The 20,045-nt window shown below is 42.4% G+C and overlaps 2 protein-coding genes across 5 annotated transcripts in view; both read right to left on the reverse strand.

Annotated features, from left to right (window-relative positions):
• Positions 1-13,433, reverse strand: part of PLBD1 (phospholipase B domain containing 1) — a 34,028-nt gene extending 20,595 nt beyond the window's left edge. Inside the window, exons 1-2 of one of the 3 annotated variants that reach the window (XM_015861955.2) lie at positions 13,298-13,433; positions 6,008-6,227 (exon numbers count right to left, since the gene is read on the reverse strand). In XM_015861955.2, the coding sequence (XP_015717441.1) occupies positions 6,008-6,227; positions 13,298-13,376 (299 nt within the window). In that variant the 5' untranslated portion in view covers positions 13,377-13,433. Of the gene's footprint in view, positions 1-6,007; positions 6,228-10,192; positions 10,304-10,549; positions 10,590-13,297 lie in introns of those variants that run through there. The other 2 variants (XM_032444391.1, XM_015861947.2) reach the window with 2 other exon arrangements.
• A 2,470-nt stretch (positions 13,434-15,903) lies between these two features.
• The window catches only part of GUCY2C (guanylate cyclase 2C), a 41,680-nt gene continuing 37,538 nt past the window's right edge, over positions 15,904-20,045 (reverse strand). The window contains exons 24-27 of one of the 2 annotated variants that reach the window (XM_015861856.2): positions 19,825-19,923; positions 19,177-19,271; positions 18,486-18,562; positions 15,904-16,504 (exon numbers count right to left, since the gene is read on the reverse strand). In XM_015861856.2, coding sequence (XP_015717342.1) covers positions 16,330-16,504; positions 18,486-18,562; positions 19,177-19,271; positions 19,825-19,923 — 446 coding nt within the window. In that variant the 3' untranslated portion in view covers positions 15,904-16,329. The remainder of the gene's footprint in view (positions 16,505-18,485; positions 18,563-19,176; positions 19,272-19,824; positions 19,924-20,045) is intronic. The other variant, XM_015861864.1, reaches the window with a different exon arrangement.

A 20,045-nucleotide genomic window follows, 5' to 3' on the forward strand; every position in this document is an offset into this window, starting at 1 on the left:
AAAGAGGGGGAGGGGGAAAAGAGGGGGGGGCGGAAAAGAGGGGGGGGAAAAGAGGGGGGGGGAGAAGAGGGGGGGGTGAAAAGAGCGGGGGGGGGGAAAAGAGGGGGGCGGGAAAAGATGGGGGGGGAAAAGAGGGGGGCGGGAAAAAGCGGGGGGGGGAAAAGAGGGGGTGGGAAAAAAGGCGGGGGAGTCAAAAGAGGGGGGGGGGAAAAGAGGGAGGGGGGGATAAAGAGGGGGGGGGGAAAAGCGGGGGGGGGGAAAGAGGGGGGGGAAGCAGGGGGGGAGGGAAAGAGGGGGGGGGGAAAGAGGGGGGGAGGGGAAAGAGGGGGGGGAAAAGAGGGGCGGGGGAAAGAGGGGAAGGGGGCGATAAGAGGGGGGGGAAAAGAGGGGGGGGGAAAAAGAGGGGGGGGGAAAGAGGGGGGGGGACAAGAGGGGGGGGGGAAAAGAGGGGGGGAAAGGGGGGGGGGGAAAGAGGGGGGGCGGAAAGAGGGGGGGGGAAAGAGGGGCGGTGGGAAGAGGGGGGGGGAAAGAGGGTGGGGGAAAGAGAGGGGGGGGGAAAGAGGGCTGGGAAAAGAGCGGGGGGAAAAGAGGCGGCGGAAAAAAGGAAGGGGAAAAAGGGGAAAAGAAAAGAAGGGGAAAAAGGGGAAAAGAAAAGAAGGGGAAAAAGAAAAGAAGGGGAAAAAGAAAAGAAGGGGAAAAAGAAAAGAAGGGGAAAAAGAAAAGAAGGGGAAAAAGAAAAGTATGGGGAGGAGCATTTAGCTCTAAGTAGAAGTCAACAGGAAATTATTTTGCTGATGTCTGTAGCTGGTGGAACAACATCAGTCATCAGCAGAATTAGGTGCTATTGAAGTTCCAAGAGAAAACAGAACTAAGAAGCAGGCATTAGCCTCAAGGAAAGCACATGCCATCACAGTAATATTCTCTGTACTAAAACTCACGAGGGCAACTCCTTCTGGAAGCTGTGCAGACAGGTATTCTTTTTCTCCAGTTTCTCTCAGAGCACAATTAGAGGCCGTAATTAGAGAATGCAGCCAGAGATGACTGAATGGTTTGTTGATAATTAGAGATACTGATCTACTGGCCTTCTTTTTGTCTCTTGCCCCATTCTCAGCTGTTATTGACTGCACGACCCTGCTGTTTATGTCACTTCTGGTACCCTACTGATCACTTCATGCAGGTAACAGCGACATGACGAGAGGTGATGGCCTCAAGTAGCCCCAGGGGTAAATCAGGTTGAATATTAGGAAAAAATTCTTTGAAAGGATGGTGATGCTTTGGAACAGGCTGCCCGGAGAAGGTGCTAGAGTCACCGTCCATAGAGGCTTCCAATAAATGGATATATATGGCATTAAGTGATGTGTTTTAGTAGGTATGGTGGTGATGAACTGACAGATGGACTAGTTGGTTTTAGTAGTCTTTCCAACCATAATAGTTCTATGATTCTATCTTAGTAAATGAATCAGTATGAAAGAGCTTGGTGAGTGTGTCTGGGTAGGTGCAAGTGACAGGTGGGATATGCAGAAGGAAGAGTTAAGTTGAGAGAAGAAAGTACTCAGCAGCCTTATACCATCCCACTTCTTACGGAACTCCAGCTGTAGCATCAATTTTAGTTCTAGAGTTACCTGTTCTCCTCCCAGACTACACACCCTAATTCATACCCATTTCTTGAAGCAGTCAAGTTGAAGAGCCAGATTAATATTCTGCATCCCTGCAGTCCCAACACATTTGGCAAATATAAGTAAGGAAACCATAGCATAACTTATGCCATACAAGTCTGATCCCTGATGGCACCAGAAAAGGGAAGGAAACAAATAGAAAGAGACAATCAATCTAGCCAATAGCCTTTCAGGGACAAGAACCAGATTAAGAAGATAGAAACAATGAGGACACTGCTCTGACTACTGCCTGGGCCAGGATAGATGACCAGGCTTCTAGGCACAACCATGAGCTGTAACTCTCCTTCATTCAGAGCTCTCAAAAGTTACACAACACAAGGCAGGTTTACAGCAGTGGTATCATCAGGCTGTGATGACTGATAGAGAGTGGGTTTGTTCAGAACCAGAGGAGTGAAACTAGCTTCCTTAATGGGCTTCCTTCTTGCATATTCTAAGAAGCCAGATGATTCCTGGGATAACTTTTTTATTATTATTATTAAAGCACAGTGTTTTTGAGACTCTTTTCCCCTTAGATGCCCTATATTCTTGTTTGGGTTTGGTTTCTTTGGCATTTTTTATTCCCTTCTAACAAAGCTTCAATGTGCAAGGCCTGGGAGATTTGTAAGAGAATTACCTTCTGAAGTAAATTGGATCATTACAACAATGTAAGGCTTTGCAGCTGTATCTAAGTCAAAAACAAGGCAATTACAAAGCTGGGACAAGAATTCAAAGTCCAAAAACAGCAAAGCAAAGCTATGCTTCTTCAAATTAGAGAGGAAGATGACAGGACTCAGGTCAGCTGAGGTTATATCAGAAAAGAGTACAATTAATGTTGCTCCAAATTTAAATACTGCTCTTAGGCAGCTGGCATGTTTCAGTTGGAACTGAGTAATAGTATGTGTTGAATGTCACTGATCTGGATGTGCTCTGCCATTGCTTGAGTAAAAGGTGCCTCAGTAACATCTCTGTTTGTAATGAGGGAAGGGAATTCATATCCAAGAAAACCATAGCAAAAAACTTTAGCCTAGACAATAGGACTGGATCTTACAGAGAGACCTGAGACTAGGGAAAAAAACAAATGTCTGGCTCTCCAGACACAAGAATTAGATTTATCCTGCCCCTAACTATTTTCAAAATGGACAGTTGCTTTCTGAATCAGGTGCCTATTCTAGAAAGATGAATCATGCTCACTGGTGGATGGGTCTAGCTCAGCTTTTGCTTTTATAGCACAGACCTAAAAAACAAGAGCTGAGATGAATGAATTCCTCCCCAGCAATCTGAGTTCACACAGTCTGAGCATGTCTTTTTTTTTTTTTTTCTTTTTTTTCTTTTAATCCATTTTTATTACATTCTCCTTGGGCTCCTAAGAAAGATAAAACATACACTTGAGAGAAATTCTGTCCCTCTTATAGGCATACATAAGGCCTAGCTGAGTCTAGAAACCTTCCTTCACGCCCTAAGTGTAATGAAAGGACTGGGCTAGCTGAGAATTCCTGAAGGTCTCCAAATTGCAGCCACTGTCAAACTACAGCTGACAGCTTCTGCAGGAACCTGTACTTCAACCTGGATTAGGCTTGCAATGTATCCTTCCTATTAATACAACACAATGAGATCAGAGTGCTTCCTGGTAGGACTTCAGGGTTCCCACAAAGATGCACCTTGGGTCATTTCTGCTTTGTGGAGTCATTGCCATAAATGGATGTGCGACAGATGAGACCTTGGAGTTATTTGTCCAGACTAAGGAAACAATATGCTACAGAACACCTCAATTAGCAAGCATACCTCACCTACTCACCTTGGACGGCTGTACCAGGGCCACCCACAGCAGTGGTGCCAGTACAGGTAAGTGACATAAACCTCTTAACTCTGGTAGTGAAGTGGTTGTTGATACAAATAAAGCCTTCAATACTATCAAACACTTTGTTACACATTTCCTTGCTCCAAGCAGGACAGAAAAGGCCTTTAAAGGGAAGGCTGAGCTGTGTGCAGCTACTGTGGACACAAATGTGTGCAAAAGCAGAACAGCATTGTTTAGAGACTTTTATCTTAAGAGAGGTAATGATGGTGCTAGAAAAAGCTTACTTAAAAGCCGGCTGCAAGGCTGCCTGATGCAACAAGGTTACAGTCTGAGAGATACCATTTCCTAGCTCCACTGTAAAAGACTTTTGTAACCACCCCAAGGAAAGAACATCTGCCTGTATGTCAGTTAGGATTCCATCACTTTCCAGGTAAGATAAAGAAGAAGGAATGATGATGTGAGAGCAAGGTTTTGACGTGCATCCAGTTTTGCATCTTAACCCTCTCTCACACTTACCTGTTTTAAAGTTCCCCAGTTCACTTAAATGCCCAAGCTTCAAACCCAACTTCTCTTCCTTGATGCAAACCCTCAAGCTTATTTCTACAGATTCTAAGACCACTGTTCGGTATAATTTCTGCTTATCTACCTCTCTACAGTCATTGGTGGAGCTCAAAGCCCTGCAGTAAAGGTGGTTGAAGCTGGGAAACAGCAGTAGTAAGCATCAGGTCTGGAGAAAGCAAAGGCCTTGAGCAGAGTAACTTATGAGCACCTTTGCTTCTGTGAAGCTTCACTTAACATCGGTAGCCAAGAGAAAGGGGATGTGGAACACCACTCCTTCCCCTAAACCTAAGCACAGACTGAGATATCAGATAAATGCTTTGCAGGTGCTGTTTTACATTCAATCAGTTTTTAAAAGAGCAGGCATATATTTAAGTCTGTTTAAAAGGACAGCCAGGAAGACTTGCAGATCAACTATGAATGCAGAGGGGGGCCAGGAAGTGGGTCCTTGCTCCTAGAACATTTACTGCCATCTAATTAGGCTTAACAAAGATTGGGCCATCTATGTAGTATGACAAAACTTAAGCTTAACCACTTAAAGATGAGTACACAAAGCCTTAGAGAAAAATCTAATGAGCAATATTATCATGTAATGCTATGATTCCCCTACTACATCCACATGTAGTTTATATAAACTAAGTAGTGCATAACTGTAACTTCTCATGCAAAATAATCTAAGCAGCATATAACCAAATCTCTAGTGTACTTCATTCTGTTTCCTGCCTGGGTTAAATGCTGTGCACTTAGTACTGTAAGACTCCTTTTTTTCTTTCCCTCAGAAGTGTGTTCTTAATTGACTAACACTATTTAACTGTGTTTCCTTCATACTGTAAAAGTCTTGTTCAGAGACTTAGTTGTCCCCCCATTAGAGGGATGTTACTGGAGAGTCATATTAACATAGGATATGATCAGAGAACTATCCACAAAATCTTAACCGACCTTAAAATGTCTTACTACTCATTACACTAATATCTTGTCCAAAAGTCATACCAGACATTTGTTCTTCAGAAAAGCCTACCACGCTTACCTTTTAAATACAACTAATGGATAACTGTTTTAGAGCTGTGAAAGCAAGGTTGGTGAAGCCAGCATCTGTCATAAGCATCTCCCAGCCAATCCCCAGGCACACATCAGAACTTGGGAATTTTACCGTGACTAAGATCAGAGAGGAAAAATCAAGTCTGTTCAATAAGTCATGTGTCATGTGCTTAATATAGTTACATCTCCAGCTATATCCCATCAATTCTGTCTTCCTGCTTAGTTCTCCTTCTCTTCTAAATAAAAAAGCTGTTCTTGATTCATTGAATTTGTAACAAGCACAAAACACCAACTATTCGCATAGATCTACACTGTGGAAGAGATTCAGTCCTTCATTTTCTGTCCACAGGGCTTTTAGTGACCCTTCTAGACAGACATCAGTCTGCCTATCGGTATATCAGCATTTTTTACTTTGTCCAAGAGAAACCAAACTTCCTACACTGTGAAGTTCCAGCACCTGTTTCTCCAATAGATTTCTTGACAGTGTTTGCTGAAAAACAACCTTATGGAAGCCCTGCAGCCTTTGTCTCTCCCTGCCTGATCACTGTCTCATCTGCTTGTCAGTCACCTACCTGTATGGTGGGGAAATAACCTTTCTGCTGCCTCTTCTGTAATTACTTACAACATAATGCTAACACATTTCATTATACATGCACTATTCTGTGACTATATTATTTAACCAGTAATAGAGATGCAGTACTCATCAATCTCAGTGACATGTCAAGAGAGCCTGCAGGATGAAGAGAGGGTGTAGAGCAGAAACCATAACTTGATACTGTGGTGAAGATGCCTTACTTCATACTTGCTACTAATTAAAAAAACAGCACACAACCAGAAAAATGTATGGTAAGTTTAAACTGATAGGATTTAAGGGAAAGGACAAAAATGAACAAAAAACTCACTAGCACAGAAATCTACTGGAAACGTCCTAAGTTGAGAAGCTTCCTGAGGTACTTACGGAGCTGTGAGATAGCCTTCCAAAAATCCAGCTGCATACATGATATCTTCATTGCTTAAGGTCTGATGGCCGTAGCCTGCTTTGATCTCCAAAACTCCCCAACCTGTTGTCTGTACAGTGTTGTTGTAGAAGCCGTAGGCATCTCCTCTCCTGTCCAGTATATTCTTGACCTGAAGTACTTTTTGAGCTTTATTCCAGTACAAAGTTGCATAGCGCATTTCTGTGGCCAAGAAGAAAGAAAGCAATGGAAACAAAACATGAGGGAAATTAGTGGAGCAACACATCTGAAAAGCAACAAGCAATATAAGAACATCATTTTACTTCAACACTGCTGACTCTTAAGAGGACTAGGAGGGTCAGAGAACTAGTTACACCACACACCAACCCAGGTCTCCAGAGTCCCAAGAAAGCTGCTGTTAAACATCAGAGTGGAATGGGTTGGTGTACCACCTCTTCAGATGTCTCTCACACAGTATTTGTAGACTGAGAACTAATGAAGTTGCTGCTGCAAACTAAGACTTAAACAAGAAAAGCATGAGTAAGTATTTCCTATCCAGTTGTGGATTGCTGAGGCAATTTTAAAGTTTCTTTGGTAGCTTTCCAGAAGGTATGATCCCATTATGGAGACCAACACTAACGTTACCATCCTGAAGAGCAGCATGAGAACCAAGTAGAGTTTTACAAGGACAGCAGTTTATTCTCATGTTACTTTGGTTTTCCTCTTTTTTTTTTTTCCCCTCCAAACTTCCTGGAGAGCACCTTGGAGGTGCTATCACCCAACCTGCAGAGCTCAGCAGATCACAGCCTGAAAGATCAAAGCACCAAACACACATGCAGTACATTTTAAGGCACACAGCACCTATCACACAACTAGAATAGAATGGACTCCAAGCACTAAAAGATAAGGAAAGGTGGACAAGGAGGGCATCAGTTTGCTTCGGAGTTCTGCCTGGAATTCTGTCTGGGGAACATTATTAATTAATTTGATTTTTAATCCTGTTGCACTGAAGGAGAAAAAGCAAGTTAATGAGATTTCAGAAAAACCTCTGACTGTTCAGCCTTACCCAAAATTAGACCTGATTACATCAGAGCAATACAAGTGAAAAGACTTGAGGGGCAGAGCAACAGACTGGGAACATCAGAGTTTCTAGAACTATTTTAAGGGATGAGCTCATAAAAACAACAGAGAAACTGGTGATGTTTTTATTCTTCTGAACACTGCTCCCAGCCTACATACAATAACAAATTGCAATTTGGTTACTACGCCTCACAACAAATTCATTTTCTGTATTGTGCCCACAATACCTGCAAAACAGAGAGCTAGAAGCAATTCCAGATGATTTTACACAAAATATTTAGTGAATTTACTGAATATAAGAAAAAAGCAATACAGTGCCAGCACAATGCCTAATGCTCTCCAAAAAGCTTTAAGTAAAATGTCTGTGATTAAGTAGCTCATCTGACTTAAATTTAAGTGCACCCAGTTCACTCAGTACTCTTCATTAGGAAGATGTTTTTATGAAGAGCCATGAAGTGGCTGAACGAAAAGCAAAACAGGTTTCTAAGAACCAAATAAGTTCTTTCTCCAACTAATCACTTTTGGACATAGCAGTTAATCAGCTTCTTTAAGACATTTTTCATCTGTTTTACTAGATTGCTGAATACTCAGTCTCATTCCCAGGGTTCCAGCAAGAAGGGCAAAAAGTGTTCCTTACTAAGAAAGCTTGGAAGGAGATCGCTGGAAGTCATCCGGTCCAATGCACTTGCTTATACAAGGTCACACTCCAAGCTAGCTGCCCAGGGCCACAGGCAGGTGGCGTCTGAGGAGAAGACACCAGTCTGCCTGGAGCCTCCAGTACAAGATGCAGAGCTCTTGGAACATGTCCAGAGGACCACAAAGACTATCAGAGGGCTGGATCACCTCTCCTATAAGGAAAAGTTGAGGAAACTGGGCTTATTTAGATTAGAGAAAAGAAGACTGTGGTGGGACCTCATAATGGCCTTCCAATACTTGAAGGGAGTGTTTAAACAGGAGGGGGAACATCTGTTTACGAGAGTGGATAGTGATAGGACAAGGGGGAATGGTTTTAAACTGAAACAGGGGAGGTTTAGGTTAGAGATTAGGAAGAAGTTTTTCCACACAGAGGGTGGTGACACACTGGAACAGGTTGCCCAAGGAGGTTTTGGCTGCCCCATCCCTGGAGGCATTCAAGGCCATGTTGGATGTGGCTCTGGGCAGCCTGGTCTGGTGGTTGATGACCCTGCAGATAGCAGGGGGGCTGAAACTAGATGATCATTGTGGTCCTTTTCAACCCAGGCCATTCTATGATTCACTATCTCACTGGGCAACCTGTGCCAATGCTTCAGCACCTGTAAAGAAGAGAAGTTCTTCCTGGTGTTCAGAGGGAACCTCCAGTGTCCCAGTTTGTGCTCACTGCCTCTTGTTCTGGCCCTGGGCACCACTGAAAATGGCTTGATTTGTCCTCTTTGCACCCTCAATTCAGATATCTAAAGACATTAATGAGATCCTCCTTTGGAGTTCTCTAGGCTGAACAGTCCCAGCTCACATGGCCTCTTCTCACAGGAGAGGAGCTCCAGTGCTTTCATTATACTCATGGCCCTTCACCGGATTCTCTGCAGTACATCCAGGTCTCTCCTGGACTGAGAGGCCCAGAATTGGACACAGTACTCAAGGTGCATCCTCTCCAGTGCTAAGTAGAAAGGAAGGATCACATTCCTCAACCTGAAGGCAATATTTGCTAAAAGTCCAGGATACTATTCACCTTCTTCGCAGAACTTTCCACTTCCTTTTGTTGAAGCTCATGAAGTTCTTGACAGATCATTTCCACATTTTGCTAAGGTGCCTAGGGATGAAGAAAATCCCTCTGGTCTATCAATCACCCCTTCTGGTTTTATATCATCAGGAAACTTGTTGAGGGTAATGTGTCCCAGCATTAATGAAGACACTGAACAGTACTGAACCTAGTACTGAACCTGCAGTACATGGTCTCCAGATATAGATTTGTACCATCGAGTACTATGTCAGGCTTCATAATGTACACGTGCAAATGGGGAAGCATAAACCTGAACATCCTTCTAGTACTGAAGAAAATCTTCCCCTCCCCTCATTCTATGAATAGGAGATTTTACGTGAACTAATTTAGAGATTAAGTTACTTCAGGGACTGGGCACACAATGTTTATAAACATGCTTTTCATCTGCCAGGTACTGATGCTATTTAAAGGACTGAGACATGACAGACCTTGGATACCTCTTCAAGCACCCATAATCTCAGTTTTCCTTTTTCACCCTGCCTCATGTATCACTAAAAGATAATTAATTGCTGCTTTAGTTTAAGGGTAAACATGGGAATCTCTCAGACTGAAAAAAAATCTATGAAAAGCAGAGCAGGCTAATGAGGCTGATCAGTACAGACTGCCAAAGACCATTCAGAAAACCATAGCTCACAAAAGCAAAGGTAATGGGGAAAGCTGGGTCATGAACAGGCTGAACAGAGACAGACTCACGCCCTGAACACACATACTCTAATGTGGCAGGCTGCGTTTCTTTGTTTCACTCCCTGACAGAGCACAAAGATTCAGAATTGTTTTCAAAAGAAGTCAGAATGAACTTTTAAATTATCCTTGAGTTTGCCCTGCCCTTAACTTTTCACTATAAAAACTTAACTACAGAAAATCAGAACTGGAAGAGGAGAGAAGTGAAAGCATGAAGCTACAGGATGCAATGAAGCTGCAGAGGCCTTTAGGGGAACAGCACTGAGCCATGTGCCATAGATGCTGTTTAACAACAATGCTGGAAGACAGCATTTCCCATTACTGATTTCTGTAGTTTTTTGGCAGCTCATATATTCTCATTCATTTTTATAACAGTTTCTGCAACATGTGTCAAAATACCCTCAGATTAAATATTATGCCTACTTCAAGAAACAGATATTTATGCACAATCATACAGTAACTGTTATAATTTACAAGATAAGGTTTTATATTGATGAAGGTAGAACTAAAATCGTACCTTATAAATTGGTGTGCACATAAGCTTACACTTTCCCATAATTGAAGCATTTCCTATCACTGACACAGTTGTTACTTATTCATCTAAACAAGCAGTTCTACCTTTACCAAGAAAACCATCCAGAACCAAAACATACAAACAGAATACAGATACCTAAGAACAAACTGCAGATTTCCACACAATCCTTTACGTGTCCTTTAACACCATGAACCTCTCCGTAGTATAATGCCAGCATTTTTATTTTGGGAGGATGATGCAGAGATCTTAATATATCCTACCCCAGCAGTTCTGTTGGTAATGCCTTACATACGAATCCAGTGTGATGTCTCCATGAATCTAGAAATTATCCTTTTATCATAGAACTCACTATGCAACAGAGAACACTGACAAATGTCAACTTACTGCTTCTCTCAGGGCTCTGAAGAACAGAAATGACTGTGATAACTTATAGCAAGTCCTTATCAGTACTGCTTAGTAGGGTTAACCCAAGAAAAAAGCAGAAGTACACACTATTTACTGCAACAAATGACTCCATGTCCTCAGGAGAAGGGTAGGTCAATGGAGCCAGAACTGTCTGTGTAGCATCAGCAACACACAGCTCCAACACAGCTGCCAATGCACTGAAAGACTGGAGGCAGAATTGCAGAACTGCAATGACAGAACAAGTATGTAAATAAGTAAATGTTCCTTCTCTTGTCTGCAGGCTGCAGGGACTGGGAAGAACCTTTCCTGAAGCTGCCTGTTATTACAGACATATTGATGCTTTTGCCAAATAAAGATCCACAAACAGGAATATTGTTGGCAGAGAACTAGGATTTCGTCACCATGTGAGAAGTATCTGCCTTTTGCCAAGATCATACCCTGGAAAATGGAAAATGAAGATATTTCAGCTGTGGCTTGGAAACAATGGTACCTAGCAGTAACATGCAGGGAAAGAACAGAATGGATAGACAGAAAACGAATAATCCAGCAAGATGGACCAAGAGCATCTAACATGCGTTATTTAATAACTATCTCTTATATTTATTAAATACATTAAAACTACAGAAATAGCACCCAACACACCTTGAGAATAGCTTTTCCTTATGCTTTTGTTTTGAAAACATACATACATCTGGACATCCTACTAGACTTCTCACTGCAGAAGTTAACAGAACTCCCTCTTCCCTGCAGGTGGAACAGCTACAAGGTTTGGGGGTCAGAGTTAACATTACTATTTGTCCTTAGTTTAAGCAACAAGCCCACTCACAAGCAATAGTGAGAGCACTGTGAATATTTTCAACCATTTCATGCATTTAGGTTACATCTGACTAAATTAAGTCAGAGTAGGAAAACCACTGGATTCCTTAGCTATTATTATCTCTACTTTACATGCTTGTTTCTGGCTTTTGAAAGGTGAGGAATTTTTTTTTGTGGAGGTCTTAAGATGTAGTTATTAGATCCCACCCATTCACTTTCCTTTTCCTGTTTCACTGAAAACATTTCTTGCACAACCTGGAACCATTAAAATAAAGCAGAGTTTCACATCTTCCCTTTATTAGTACAGCCTGTCCTACAACTAATGTTCAGTCACTTGTTCATTCCATGTATGAGGTCAACCATAATAAGAAGCATCTGATATTTCAGTTCAATTTTGTAATTTGAAACAACTTGCCCTATTTTCCCAATGAAATTTTAGAACCAGCCTCCTAACTGTTCAGAAAGGTTGCACATCCCTGAAGAACAAGTGAGGTTTCACACTACAGTTATGACCAGAATTCATTACAAAATGAACATTAAGTACTACAGGCTTTCTCTAGAGATTAGCTTAAACCACAAAGGCACTTAACATGAAAGCTAGTAATTTTCAATTAAAGAATGAAATGTATTCTTGTTCTTGAACAGAATTTACTTGTGTTTTCTATTCTACCAGCCTTAATTAATCCTATCTCCTTATACATTTTAAGTAATTTTTCAATTTGCCTTCAACAAGCCTATCATTACTTGAAGCCTAATCCCCTGACTTCTGCTTACTGGAGAGAGAGAGGCAATACTGAAACATGTGAACTGTGATTTAGGAGTTTCAATTTTGTAAGGTGTTCATGTTCACAAAGATGCTTGTGAATGTGATACTTGCCAAAACTACAGGCCTCCAGCATACATCATCCACAGAGGAAACAAAAGCAGTTGTTTCTCAAGTAGCTTCAGTAATTTTAGTTCCTAACTTTCAGTGATTTTTACCAGAGAACATTCTCCAGGAACATTTTCCAGATTGCACAATGAAGAATCTTCAAGGAGTTCAAGATACTCATAAACAATGAATAAAGGTAGAGAAAACAAAACAACCAGAAAATTCACAATATTGAAAGCTAAATTTGTTCTAATAAATAGCCCAAAGGCACTTCCATACACTGCTTAATAGTCTCCTATTTGCCTACTTCAATTATGATGTGAGGAATCAGTAAAGTATTAGCTTAAACTACTTTATACCCTAAATTTCCTTTCACTTCTTTCCGCATGCTCCATGCTTGATTCTTCCTTAAGTCCTGCTAATGCAGTAATGAAAGTTTTTGCTAATTCACAGAATCATAGAATGATTTATGTCAGAGTAGGTCACCCATCAGGACCCCCAATTCCTTCTCTGCACAGCCACCCCTGATGAGTCCTGCCAGTCTGTATATGTGCCTGGGCCTACCCTGGCCCAAGTGCAATGCATTCATTCTCATCTTCATTAGGTTCAACATTAAGGTTTGAAAAAAACAGGTCTCCAAGATGAGATAGAGCTGTCCACCAAATGAGATATTCGTAACAACGTAGACATGTTAAAACAGTTGTCACGAACTTCTTGTTCTGTAAGCAATTAATTAGTGAACCAGGAACCTCCTAGAAGATTTCATAGAATCATACAACGTTTTAGGTCAGAAGCGACCTCAAAGCCCACCCACTGCCACCCCGTGCTGTGGGCAGGGCTGCCACCCCCAAGCACGAGCTGCCCAGGGTCCCATCCAACCTGGCCTTGAACCTCCAGGGATGGGGCACCCACAGCTCTCTAGGCAGCTGTGCCAGCGCCTCACCGCCTTCTGAGCAACGCATTTACCCCCGCAGCCGCTCCGCGGGCGTCACGGCCGTCCCTTACCCCGGCACGAGGCGCAGCGCCTGTTCAGTAGCCGGGCCGGGACAGCGCCCCCGGCCGCCAGGCAGCCCCGCAGTACCCGCCCGCCCCGACACGAAGGCTCCGGGGCGAGACCCCGCCGCCGTCCCGAGAGCCGCCCGCCTCACCTGCACGGCTCCCCGCCACCGCCCATACGAGGACGAGCCCCCAGCAGCACCACAACCGGCCGCCGCCGAGCCGGGCCATGCTGCTCGCTCTCCCGCGTCTCCTCTGGGCACCGGGAGGCGGCGGGACTTTAAGAAGTTCCCTCACTCAGGGCAGGTCTCGCCGCTGCCCCCGCCTCCTCCGGCGCCCGCCCCGACGCCCCCGAGCTGGGGGTGGCCCCACAGGGACAAGGGTAACCCCAGCAGCTGGGCGTCCCTTCCCCTCGCGGGAAGCGGTGGTTGCTTGTCTGCCCACTCTGCCCCCTCCCAAGTCGCTTCGTGGTGATCCCGAGGCTCGCGGGCGCCGCAGGGGCTCCTCTCCTCGAGGGCTTGGCCACTACGCTGCTCTCCGGGCCCGGCTGTATCGCAGCCCGCTGGAGGAGATGGTGGAAGGTGTCGGGCTGAGACCTGGCTGTGTTTGGGGGCACAGAATTTGTTTCCAGAACCCCCAGAGCCGAGCTGGGAGCTGGGGTTCACTGCTGGGCAAGCTCAGCTCTCCTCTCCACGCTGACCAACCTCGAGTGGCACAACACCATGGAGGGACAGCCCCAGACCTGACTCTGCCAGGCCCCCAGGCTGACCGACCTGCAGGGCTTGCGAGAGAACACTCCAGGAAAGCAACAAGAGTTAACATTGTGTCTTATCAAACCACGTCTTTTGCAAAGTGGACGGGCATCTTCCAGCCCTGTTACGGCAAATCACCGTGCATTTCCCTGCAGAAAAAGAACGAGAGAGAGCACTTTCCTTAGGGCTTACAACTATGGCCATTTCCTGTGGGTGCCCCATCCCTGGAGGTTCACGGCCAGGTTGGATGGGGCCCTGGGCAGCCTGAGCTGGGGGGTGGCAGCACTGCCCACAGAATGGGGTGGAACTGGGTGGGTTTTAAGGTCACCTCCAACCCAAACCATTCTGTGGTTTGGTGACAGTTTTCTGATGGCAGAAGGCCCTTTAATCCAACATTTAATAACAAAATGCTGTGATAAGATATCGAATCCAAGACAGATTCAAATCAAAAAGCAGGTGAAATATTTTTTATAAGAGTAGTTGTGATGTATGGGTGACAGACATACACAGGAACAGAACCACGTAGAAAACAAACATGCCAGAAAAGTCAATCCATTAATTCTTAAAGTTCCTATTTATCTGCAAAGAATTATGTGACATTTATGATCTGAAGAGTGCAGGAAAGAGAAACCAGAACACCAGACAGTGTCAAAATGAACCATCCCAATGTTGGCTGATATTTGCTGAATAGCTTATATCTCAGGAGCATCACTGATGGAAGCCGTGTAGACTTACAAAGAGCAGAACAACTCCGCTTAAGGAAGTAGGAGTGGATTCCACGGTGGAGGAGTCCAACACTTGTCCCTGCAGTATAGCTGCATTTGCTGAGTGAATCAGATACAGCAACCAGAATAGACCTGTGGTGCCAAGTATCACCTCACCAAGGAATGTAGACATAGAGACGAAGCTTCTTGATTGGCATCTTGGGCCAGGAAATAGCAGGCATGCTGGCTTTATGTTTTTCTACTGTACTGATATTCTTTTCAGTGCATACCAGTTTTAGAATACCATTCATTTTCTTTTCTGTCCTCATCCCAGTGAGATGTTCCATTAGGACACAGACAGGAAAGGTAGTGGTATGTTCTTCGTGCCAGCCCAACTTAAAGACTGCTAACACAGAATCTGAAACTGGTAGCTGTTGGTTACAGGCTGTCTGCTATTTCTGTCTATAACATACTCCTGTCTATAGAAATTTACATTCATCAAGCAATATTATACAGCATAACCTGATTTAATTTTATAGCTTGTATATTTACACTTTGCTTGTTCTATTGAGTTTCATTTTCGGCACGGGGCTATTTGTGAGTCTGCAAAAAGCAAACTGAGGTTGACAAAGACAAAACGTAGGCAACTCACTCTTTTGTTTACTTGGATAAAATCGCTGTTCAAAACCATAAAAGAATGGTTTAGGGGAAAATTATATACTGAAGTGTACAGTTTGAATACTGACCAGTATTTGACAGCTGCTGAAAGAATTAGCTCTGCTTTGAAAGCCATCAATGAACAAAAACCTTTTGCAAAAATTCGGCTCACTACTTGTTATCTCTTCATGGGAATGTTAATTTTCTTCGATGCGCGTCCCCTGTTCTTTGGCTGCTTTAAAAATGTGATTGTTAATAAATGCCACGTGGCAGTTCATGAGTGAGTCATCTCAGTAAAATGTGAGTACTGCCTCGTGGTGAAACTTCATCCAAAAGTTGAACCGAAACTTCCAGAGATTTGAAAAACATGGAGAAGTTTGTTCATTTCTGTTGCACTTCTGGTTTGGGGTCACAAACAGAGGCAGAGGAAAGATAGGAAAGGGTCTGCTAAGCAAGATTTGCAGTTTGATTTTTCGGAATTAAGGCCTTCAGATAAGCTTTAGAAACAGTACAGATTCTGGAGTTATCTCCCAAGGTGAATGATGAAAGTGCCGTTGCCTTAATAAAAACAACTTGGCTAAACAAAATGTGGGAGGCAGAGGGGAAAACTGCAGGAAAAAATAACAAAAAAACCAAAAGGGCGAATAACCAGGACTTACACAGCATGTTTAATGTTATTTTCAAATATCTTACAGCAAAGCTTTCTTAAAATAAAATCTACAAATTAAATACAACGTTTGAAAATCACAAGGAATTAAGGCCACGCTATGAATATTTCAGAAGTGAATTACTGAACAGGCTATCACCTTTAAAAAACAAACCAGAATAGATAAGGTATCCTCGGGTCTCATTTCTCTCAAACCAGGTTGCACGTCTCCTGCTGAAGCCATCTAACAATTTGGACATGACAGAGAAGAGAGGTTTGATGTACTGCTAGCGGGTTGAGTGGTAGCAAGGTTGCCTTGAAAGGTATTTTCTTTCTCCTCCAGCTGAGAACATACGCCTCCAGCCTTTATATGAAGTACTCCTGGGAGTTGTTGTAGCTTTGTAAGTCATGATAGACATCCAGTCTTAAAGATATGTAGAAGAATTATCTGTGCTGGCCAGCTGCAAGTATTCCAGGGTGCCTGTTCTGTAGCTTGCTACCCGTTTAATCTCTCTGGTCCTGAACCCTTCGGTTTCTCTTTTCTGAAGAATTTTGGTTATCATATCTGCTATGTCATCTTTTAACTGCTGCTGATTCTCCCTGAAAGCAATAGAATGAAAAAAAGGTCATGGGCTGACATGCTTTTGGTGATCCCTATATCTCCAAGGTTCTTTGAACACTGCTATCCCACACTTAGATTGACATCATTCACACGCTACTGAGATAAAGGTTTTAGATCCAGGTTTTGGATTTGGGAATATAACTGAGGAATTACGTGCAATTTTCCTATATAGCACTGATTACCATCTTGACAGAGATTTGTAGAAGTGTCATCACCTGAAATAAAATTAGCATTACTTGCATGAAAAAGAAAACACTGATTAAATGCGCTCCCAATTAAATCAGATTCTATTTCTCAGCACCATTATTTGTACCAGTACTTCCACTAATCAACTTCAGGTGGTCTTTAGTAACAGAACTACCACCTTTTCATAAACTTTTGCAGTGTGCCTGGTTTTTACTGGAGTACCCTTTATATGAGAATTTTAAGGAGCACTTCTGTCAGACAGAGCCTAAAACAAGGAAGTGAAAACAAAAACATCACTGAGTACAGTGATCCAGCTCAAGAGGTATTTTCAATAGTTGAATTTCAGAACAGCTGCCAATTCAAGCATTCTTATACTCTCAACTGATCATTTTAATTCAGAAAAGGAGTTCTGAGATTACAAAGAGATGTAAACAGGTCTGATGGTGTTTCCTGCTCAGCACAGCGACAAACACTTGTATTAGCCATTAAATAAAGCTGAAGTTATGAGATTCTGTAAGAGATTAAAAGCTTGATTATTTCTGTTTTGCAAATGTCATGAAATAAAAACTTTATCTTTCTCCCAGATATCTCTTTTCTTTTAGGTAGATAGGAATAAATGGGCAGGAAACAAGGTTATGTACTTATGCCTTTCACCATAATAGATCCCAGTGTATTCAGCAAAGTACAGTTTGCAATATAACTGCTTCAGGTTGTACTGAACACTGTTATTTCAAAGCAGATAGCAGTAAATCCCTGTTTGGTGAAGTGACTCTACACAAGAATAGAAAAGTGGAGAAATTCCATGTTCTAGTGAGTTAACAGGAACAAATGGAGTACTCATATGCCAAATACAGATGAAGACAGTCATCCCAACTTCAATTCTGCACTATTTCTCAAAAACAATATTCCCGCTATTATTATACTTTATTTAGTATTAATGCATATTACAGCTCAGTTCCAATACATCAGCCTCTTCTTTTTATCTTGTTAAATATACTATACTCTTATATGTTGAAAAGTAAAAATTTGTTCAAATTTTAAACGCTTTATGCCCATGCAATACTGCAGTGTGGCATGCAGGTACAATTAGGGTTAAAGTTTTGGAGAACTGTCCTTGTTTCAGCTGGGAGAAATTTATTTTATTCATTGTGTATGCTATGATATTGTGGTTTGGCTTTGGGGGAAAAAACAGTATTGATAACGTACTGACGTTTTAGTTGTTGCTGTGCAGCACCACACAGAGCCAAGGACATTCCAGTTTTTCAGCTTCTCATACTGCCCTGCCAGCAAGGGGACTGAAGGGGTACAAGGAGCTGGGAGGGAAGAGAACCAGGACAGCTGCCCTAAACTGACCAAAGGGATATCCCATACTATATAGCATCATGTGAAAACTTTAGAACTGTGGGAAGTAAGCCACAAGGGCAATTGCTGCACAGGGCAGCAAGTGGTGAGTAACTGCATTGTGCATCACTTGTGTACATATATTTACAAAACAAATGATGTCATATTATAGGGAATATTAATATTTTTAATTTGTATGTCTATCTCCTGCATTTATCACATCAGCAAGTTGTCCTGCAAGTATTATTACCCTTCCAATGAAATGAACCCGTTAAGCACACAAACAGCCTGCAGCACATGCATAGTCCCGATCCTAATATTGTCATGAATATTTACATGCTTATCTCCTTAAGCTCCAAAGAATAACAGTTAAGTCTAAAATTCAAAGACTGGGAATTTCTCTTTCCTTTCCATGTATAAAAAGCAGCTTACACTGAAGGAGGTGTCGGGAGATTATATTCTTTGTCTTCAGTACCCGTCAACCAGTAGGTAATCTCAGTTCCTCTGCCCTAAATAGCCAAGACAAAGAAGAGAAAGCACAGTTTAGGGATTAGACTGAAATTTCCTGTAGTTCTTTTATTTAAATAATTCTATATTGCACACTGCTGTGTTTGCCTTTGCTTGCAGCAAAGGATAAAATATCAGAGATGGAAAGAAAAATAATGGGTGAAATGCAGCTGAACATTCACTTGTTCTATGACCTGAAACCATGGGAGAGATGAGCTGTGCTACCTGCTGTCAGCTCCCAAGTACAGACATCAGTGCCAAGTTACATAGACTGAAAGAGATATGTAGGTAGACAGTCAGGTATCAGAGAAAGAGCAAATTAACAATAGATTCAGCTTCTCTTCCATCAGCTCAAATCACCATTACCATCACTCTATAACTTCCAGTCAAATGTTTCCTTTATTCTCTTCATCTTTATGTTATTTTAATTTTTCACTTGGGCAGCTTTTCATTGCCTTCACTGATGTGACAGAAGTGTCTTCAACAACTTGAGCTTATGGTACTGATTGTTCTGTGACCCTTGTTCCATAGCTGTTAATTAAGCTGCAGGTACTCTAAGCTATATAATGCTTTTATACTACTTCATTTCTCTGTGCATGTGCGTGGTAAGGGTTACCTTCAAGTATGTTTCTCCTCTCATTTCATACTGGAATCGACAATCTGTTCTTTTCAGGATGGCAATCGTGGAACCACTTACATGAATCCTTAAAGCTAAGAAACAGACAATGAAATCTCAATCTGGAGATATATCTGTAGTGTTTACATGCCAAAAGGGAAGAGAATATTTGAGAAGAATCCCACAAAGAGAGTAGTCATATGAAGACACTGAGCAGAAGGAAGGTAAGTCGGCTCTTGGCAAATGTCCCTAACAGTGTAGTTGAAGAAATAATTGCTTCAACTTAAAATATATAGTCAACATATTTACACAACAAAACTGCAATGCAATTCTAGGTTGAACTGAAATCTAACATTCATACAGTAAAATTAAACCCCAAACACATCAGTAGTATATCTTCAGAGAAACTCAGCCAGCAAAAATCAGCCTACATACTCCCTGTTAACAGCACTGGAGCAGGAACAAGGAACCATTCTTCACTGCCCAACAGGACAGTGAAACAACTGGTAATTAGAACAAATAGGGCTTCATCTCTGAAACATCTGCAAGCTGATTACAAATTGTTCTCAGCTGAAAACAGACACTTAGTCACAAACTAGCCAATACCCTTTGGCCCTGTTATATGGACAGATTAACTTAAATCCTTACGCAAGCCAGTGGATTCCATCCGTGAAGCTGTGTTCACTGTATCTCCAAACAAACAGTACCGAGGCATTTTTATTCCCACCACACCAGCCGCACATGGACCTAGAAATGGGATTCATAGAATGAAAAAATGTTGGTCAAGAGGCTACTAGCTTGAAAGGTGTCTCTCCCTGTTGCAGAACATTCAGTACCTACTGGAACAATGTGTTCCTCACCAATGTCAT

Source organism: Coturnix japonica, chromosome 1, assembly GCF_001577835.2.
Source record: "Coturnix japonica isolate 7356 chromosome 1, Coturnix japonica 2.1, whole genome shotgun sequence".
Taxonomy (NCBI): Eukaryota; Metazoa; Chordata; class Aves; order Galliformes; family Phasianidae; genus Coturnix; species Coturnix japonica.